Genomic DNA, 7283 nt, shown 5'->3' with positions numbered 1-7283 from the left:
GGGGGGGGGGGCACAATTTTCTTTTCTTGCCTCAGGCGCAAAAAGAGCTAGCTACGGCTCTGACTTCCAGGTCCGCAAAAGGACCGCTTTTATTGACTTGACTGGATGTGGGTGGATATAGGTGGACGCACGTCCATTTACATCCGGCCACCAATAGCAATTACATGGGTCCGTTTCTCTTCCATGGCAACATGGAGGAAAAATCGGAACGGGCACATGTGACATATGTGAAAACTAGGGTTGCACAGATACCAAGTACAGTACTCGGTACAAGTACGAGTACATGTACCGATACTTTTGAGCTCCAAGACTAGACTAGAGAAAAATTCAAAAATTACAAGGCAGCTGTCATTGGTAAGGAGCACACGGAGCTCCTGGGATTTGTACATCTCTGTTTTAATTTACGATTTTGTTTTTATAAACATAAATAAAGGGATGCACAGATACCAGTTTTGCGAGTACAAGTACTGGTAGTTGCCGAGTACTTACAAGTACGAGTACTGATACATTTTTGTTTATTATCATGTGACAGTTTTTCTAAAACAATACAGACTAATGATTTCAGGACAGTGGTGGAGCGCCAGAGCCAGGTCCCAGCTGCAACCGCTGCAACCCTGGTAGTTCTCATGAAAATGCCAAGTATCGGCACTGGTACTCAAAAAGTATCTGTGCATCCCTAGTGAAAACCATCTCCGTTCTGATGAGACTCAGCAGGTCTAGGTCACCATGCTGAGAGGAAAACTGAAGCTTTATTGGTTTTGAGTCTGTTAGAGAGGTTCACCCTATTTATTCTGGTGACCATGCCACAGAGACAAAAAGGTGAGGGGAAAATCTTCCCATGGGGACACCCTTTCTATTGACAGCTGTCTACGGCCTTGCTCACAGGGGGCTACAGCTTGTCCGAGAACTGTGACGTTTCCCTGACATATTCGTCCCAGACAAGCGCAGTGGGCGTTGGGTTAGCTTAAAGTCGAAGTGCGGATTCTGACCAGTACCATCTATTTTTTTAGGTCTGCCCCAGCTGCTGGCCCTCCCGCTGCCCCCGGAGAAGGACCCCCAGCTCCCCCCAACCTCACCAGCAACAGAAGGCTTCAGCAAACGCAGGCACAGGTCGATGAGGTGAGTAGAGAGCAACGCAAGATGTTACGCCCTAATGACCAATAAGTCGGTGTGTTTTCAGCGTCTCTTCCTCCTCCCCCACAGGTTGTGGATATCATGCGCGTCAATGTAGACAAGGTGTTGGAACGAGATCAAAAGCTGTCCGAACTGGATGACCGTGCGGACGCTCTGCAGGCCGGAGCCTCGCAGTTTGAAACCAGCGCGGCCAAACTCAAACGCAAGTACTGGTGGAAGAACCTCAAGGTGAGATTTGCTGGTTGTCTACAACTAACAGCTCCTTAATAGAAGGATATTATACAAAGAAGAAAAATACAAAGGGCCTGGACACCCACCGGGGGCCACTATGAAGGACACCTGCTCTTTCGATGCACCTTTTATTTTTTTATGATGTATTAGTAGGCATGGAAACATCCCAGGATGGGCGGCTACACACAGAGCCAGATCACCTCAACAGGTGTCTAGGGAGCCCGGTCCCAGCTCCTGTTGGCAGTTGGCTCCTGTTGGGACAGTTTGGGGCACATCTTACCATACCACTTGCCCATTGTCAGGAGCGGGCTGTCTACAGGAGACATCTTTGGTTTGCCTCGTTTGCAATGGGTCTTCAAAAAGGGTATATATGGGCTCTTCCCCCCAGAGACCACATAGCAATGTTCATGGGTGGTGGCATGGATTGAATTAGGCCTACCATGTGACAGTGAGACAATGGGGGAGATTTATCAGAACTGGAGCAGACAGAATCTGCAGTTGTTAATAGTAACCAGTCAGCTTCAATCTTTCATTTTCAAACCTTAACGGAACAAAAAGAGAAACTGACTGATTACTGTGGGCATCTGCTCCAGATTCTGTCTGCTCCAGTTTTGATACATTTACCCCAATTTTTTTCTGTCTGAGAGAGCACAGTAATAATGCTTGCAGCGCTCTCCTGGAAACCTCTAACTTAGAAATATTCTAAGGCACGGCCACCAAAAAGGAATAGATGGAGCAGTCCTCTCTCTGAATTGTTATTTCTTTTTATCTCCCTGGGTCTTCTGCGTTTTACATGTCTGTTTTTCACAATTTCCTTTGATCCTGCTCTTTCTTCACTCTTATCCTTGATGTCCTGTATCTCTCCTTTGTCTTCCAACCCCTTAATCTTGTTTTTGTCAACCTTGTTCCTGCTCCTCCTTCTGTCCTCCATCTTGTCTGTTCTTCATGTGTGTTTCAGCTCATTCCAGGTCTTCTGCTGCTCTCCATTATGTCGTTTGTTCATGTTCATTCCGGGTCTTCTTCTGTCCTCCTATCATGTCTGTTCTTCATGTATGTTTATGCTCATACTGGGTCTTCTTCTGTCCTTCATCATGTCTGTTCTTGTTTGTTTATGCTCATCCAGAGTCTTCTTCTGTCCTTCATCATGTCTGTTCTTGTTTGTTTATGCTCATACTGGGTCTTCTACTGCCCTTCATCATGTCTGTTCTTCTTGTTTGTTTATGCTCATACTGGGTCTTCTTTTGTCCTTCATCATGTCTGTTCTTCTTGTTTGTTTATGCTCATACTGGGTCTTCTTCTGTCCTTCATCATGTCTGTTCTTCTTATTTGTTTTATGCTCATACTGGGTCTTCTTCTGTCCTTCATCATGTCTGTTCTTCTTGTTTGTTTAGGCTCATACTGGGTGGTCTTCTGTCCTTCATCATGTCTGTTCTTCATGTATCTTTATGTTCACCCCGGCTCTTCATCTGTCCTCCATCATATCAGTTCTGCACGTTTGCTTTTGCTCATCCCGGGTCTTCTTCTGTCCTCCATGCTTGTGTAGCGCCCCCTGACCCCCAGAGGCATAGCGTGGACCCCCAAAGGCAGGGAGGGCTTGGCATGTCACTCTCAGGGGATGATCCTCCTAGGCCAGTGAAGGGATGTGTGATCAAAGAAAGTTGGGCACCAGTCACTTTAATTGCCTTTTTCAAATACTTTATTATAGATCATCAACTGGGAGAGAGGGTATGGGGCTTAGGACATCCATGGCAAAAATAGAACAGAACAGACTCAAAACTCGACAGTTCCCTTGCAGCATTCTACAGTGCAGAATCAACAAAAGAACAGGCTGGCACTGTGTATTAGAGCTGAACAAGGATAGGCATGAGATCTTCAGTAGGAGAGACACCCGCCTTGCTCCTGAGGTTCCTTCCAGTACCAGACACCTCCAGTAGCCATCCAACTTCTCTGGTTCTCTTCCTCAATCAGTCACTGACCCCTCCAGGGTCCACATGTAAGGCCTCCTCCAGGCTTGAACCCTAGGCAACATTTGAGCATCCCACCCCCAGGCTAAGCCCAGGGGCAGTTCAGACTAAGCACATGGCAAATCCCCTGAGTATATATGCACTCCCCCAGCATGCACCACTGACCATGAAACCCCTAGTGATTTACTGGTGAGCCACACACACTCGCAATGTTCCCCCATTGGCTGTTCAACACTGCACCAGGGTCACACCCCTCTTAGGTAGGTACAATCAATGTCCGAACACCTGGAATTAACCAGATAATAACCAAATATAATTTAGCCAACCTGATTACAGTACCAGCACAACTAAATGTCAAGTAGCCACTCCACAGAAGGTGGTGGGTTCTATGCTTGTTTCCTGCTCATCCCGGGTCTTCTCCTGTCCTCCATCTTGTCTGTTCTTTAGGTTTCTTTTTGCTGGTCTTAGATATCTTTTTGTCCTCCATCTGTATTGTGTAGTACATCATTACATACCAACTTACTTTGTTGGAACATTTTTTATGCTCATACTGGGTCTTCTTTTGTCCTTCATCATGTCTGTTCTTCTTGTTTGTTTATGCTCATACTGGGTCTTCTTCTGTCCTTCATCATGTCTGTTCTTCTTATTTGTTTTATGCTCATACTGGGTCTTCTTCTGTCCTTCATCATGTCTGTTCTTCTTGTTTGTTTATGCTCATCCTGGGTCTTCTTCTGTCCTTCATCATGTCTGTTCTTCTTGTTTGTTTATGCTCATCCCGGGTCTTCTTCTGTCCTTCATCATGTCTGTTCTTCTTGTTTGTTTATGCTCATCCTGGGTCTTCTTCTGTCCTTCATCATGTCTGTTCTTGTTTGTTTATGCTCATCCCGGGTCTTCTTCTGTCCTTCATCATGTCTGTTCTTGTTTGTTTATGCTCATCCCGGGCCTTCTTCTGTCCTTCATCATGTCTGTTCTTGTTTGTTTATGCTCATCCTGGGTCTTCTTCTGCCCTTCATCATGTCTGTTCTTGTTTGTTTATGCTCATCCTGGGTCTTCTTCTGTCCTTCATCATGTCTGTTCTTCTTGTTTGTTTAGGCTCATACTGGGTGGTCTTCTGTCCTTCATCATGTCTGTTCTTCATGTATCTTTATGTTCACCCCGGCTCTTCATCTGTCCTCCATCATATCAGTTCTGCACGTTTGCTTTTGCTCATCCCGGGTCTTCTTCTGTCCTCCATGCTTGTGTAGCGCCCCCTGACCCCCAGAGGCATCTTCTTCTGTCCTTCATCATGTCTGTTCTTCTTGTTTGTTTAGGCTCATACTGGGTGGTCTTCTGTCCTTCATCATGTCTGTTCTTCATGTATCTTTATGTTCACCCCGGCTCTTCATCTGTCCTCCATCATATCAGTTCTGCACGTTTGCTTTTGCTCATCCCGGGTCTTCTTCTGTCCTCCATGCTTGTGTAGCGCCCCCTGACCCCCAGAGGCATAGCGTGGACCCCCAAAGGCAGGGAGGGCTTGGCATGTCACTCTCAGGGGATGATCCTCCTAGGCCAGTGAAGGGATGTGTGATCAAAGAAAGTTGGGCACCAGTCACTTTAATTGCCTTTTTCAAATACTTTATTATAGATCATCAACTGGGAGAGAGGGTATGGGGCTTAGGACATCCATGGCAAAAATAGAACAGAACAGACTCAAAACTCGACAGTTCCCTTGCAGCATTCTACAGTGCAGAATCAACAAAAGAACAGGCTGGCACTGTGTATTAGAGCTGAACAAGGATAGGCATGAGATCTTCAGTAGGAGAGACACCCGCCTTGCTCCTGAGGTTCCTTCCAGTACCAGACACCTCCAGTAGCCATCCAACTTCTCTGGTTCTCTTCCTCAATCAGTCACTGACCCCTCCAGGGTCCACATGTAAGGCCTCCTCCAGGCTTGAACCCTAGGCAACATTTGAGCATCCCACCCCCAGGCTAAGCCCAGGGGCAGTTCAGACTAAGCACATGGCAAATCCCCTGAGTATATATGCACTCCCCCAGCATGCACCACTGACCATGAAACCCCTAGTGATTTACTGGTGAGCCACACACACTCGCAATGTTCCCCCATTGGCTGTTCAACACTGCACCAGGGTCACACCCCTCTTAGGTAGGTACAATCAATGTCCGAACACCTGGAATTAACCAGATAATAACCAAATATAATTTAGCCAACCTGATTACAGTACCAGCACAACTAAATGTCAAGTAGCCACTCCACAGAAGGTGGTGGGTTCTATGCTTGTTTCCTGCTCATCCCGGGTCTTCTCCTGTCCTCCATCTTGTCTGTTCTTTAGGTTTCTTTTTGCTGGTCTTAGATATCTTTTTGTCCTCCATCTGTATTGTGTAGTACATCATTACATACCAACTTACTTTGTTGGAACATTCCATTGTATCTGACTTGGCTGTTCTTCCCTTGTGGAGTTTTTTGGCTTTATTGGCCATCATCAAGAAGATATAATTCTCCGTTTCTTAGACTTGTTTTCCCTGAAATTCCTGACTTGTATACTGTATCAGCTGTTTCTAGCTATAGACCAGACAGAAGAACGCTGGATCCTTACGGCTTACTAAATCTTAAAGTTGTTTGATATCAAACAATCCTCAATAAGTGATGACAATTTGTGGAGGGCCACCATTGGTCAGAATCTTTTATAATTGGCGGTATTCTGCCCATTGTGGCTTTATGCAGCACAGCTTGAAGCCACCTCTCTTCTCCGTCTCACTCGTGTTGTTTTCTCCTCAGATGATGATCATTATGGGAGTGATATGCGCCATCATCCTCATCATAATTATTGGTAAGTTATTGTCCTGTTGTGTGTTAATGCCGTGTCTGTGTGTTTATATTTATATATATATATAATCTATATATATGTGCTGCTTGTTATCTGCGCTGTATACACATGGCTGACTATACTAACCTCTTCTTTTTTTTCTTGCTTCTCTCCCCCATTGCTTCCTTGCTGTGCTCCAATCCCATCCTTGTGTCCACTGTATGTACCACACCCCTTGTCCGCCATCTTGGTTTTGTTTTTTTATGTTTATTGCTGGTTTTCCCTTCATCTTGAATGTGCCTAACACTCATTCCTTGTTTCTACTCCATCTTGTCTATACGTCATCCTTATCCCTTTCCCTCCATCTTGTCTGTTCTTTATCCTCATCACTTGTCCCGCATACCCTGTCCATCATCACTCCATCCTGTCTGTCCTTCACCCTTACTCCTGCTAACCCTGGTTTTTCATCATGTCCTCTTTTTCTGCTTATCCTGGGTCTTCTACTTGTCTTCTTCCGATTCTACTTCTGTTCTGCATCTTGTCTGTCCTTTGTGTTTCTTCCTGCTTATCTGGTTCCTCTTCTGTGTTCCATCTTGTCTGTTCTTCATGTTTCTTCCTGCTTATTCTGGGTCTTCTTCTGTCCTACATCTTGTCTGGTCTTTATGCACCTTCCTGCTCATTCTGGGTCTCCTTCTGTGTTCCATCTTGTCTGCTCTTCATGTTTCTTCCTGCTTATCTCTGGTCTTCCTCTGCCCTCCATCCTTGATTTTATTTTCTCTCCCTCTCGTCCTCGATCTTAATTGTTCCTCACCTTTGTTCCTTACTTTGTTCTCCACCTCATCTGTGCTCTGTGTTCCTGTTTGTGTGTGTTCTCACTTACCCCGTTCTCTTTGCCCTCCACCTTGTCTTAATTCGCCCTCATCTCTGATTTCTTTTCATTGTTCCCATGTCTTTAATATTATCTATTCCATAACTTTTTCCGTTCCTTTCTTCCTTACCTTGGCTTTGTTGCTGACCCTTGTTCCTGCTCATCCCGTGTTGGCCATTAAACCACAATCTCTGACCATTGCTTTTTGTCTTACCAATCCCCGTGTCTGTCTTTTTTTTTCTTCTATCGCTTGGACTCATTTTTGTCTGCTGCCACTTTTTC

The 7283-nt window shown here is 45.4% G+C and overlaps 1 protein-coding gene and 1 long non-coding RNA gene across 4 annotated transcripts in view; one reads left to right on the top strand and one right to left on the bottom strand.

Annotated features, from left to right (window-relative positions):
• VAMP2 (vesicle associated membrane protein 2) overlaps positions 1–7283 on the top strand; it is an 84095-nt gene that overhangs the window by 25657 nt on the left and 51155 nt on the right. For both annotated transcript variants that reach the window (XM_018564818.1, XM_018564817.1), the window contains 3 exons: positions 1011–1119; positions 1204–1362; positions 6106–6157. In XM_018564818.1, coding sequence (XP_018420320.1) covers positions 1011–1119; positions 1204–1362; positions 6106–6157 — 320 coding nt within the window. The remainder of the gene's footprint in view (positions 1–1010; positions 1120–1203; positions 1363–6105; positions 6158–7283) is intronic.
• The window catches only part of LOC108793794, a 51143-nt gene continuing 50684 nt past the window's right edge, over positions 6825–7283 (bottom strand). For both annotated transcript variants that reach the window (XR_001941675.1, XR_001941674.1), the window contains one exon: positions 6825–6882. This is a non-coding gene — a long non-coding RNA (uncharacterized LOC108793794). The remainder of the gene's footprint in view (positions 6883–7283) is intronic.

The sequence above is a fragment of the Nanorana parkeri genome, unplaced genomic scaffold (assembly GCF_000935625.1).
Source record: "Nanorana parkeri isolate BGI_ZX_2015 unplaced genomic scaffold, ASM93562v1 scaffold784, whole genome shotgun sequence".
NCBI classification, from domain to species: domain Eukaryota; kingdom Metazoa; phylum Chordata; class Amphibia; order Anura; family Dicroglossidae; genus Nanorana; species Nanorana parkeri.
Note: the sequence above shows the minus strand (reverse complement) of the source record. Positions and strands in the feature narration are given on the sequence as shown.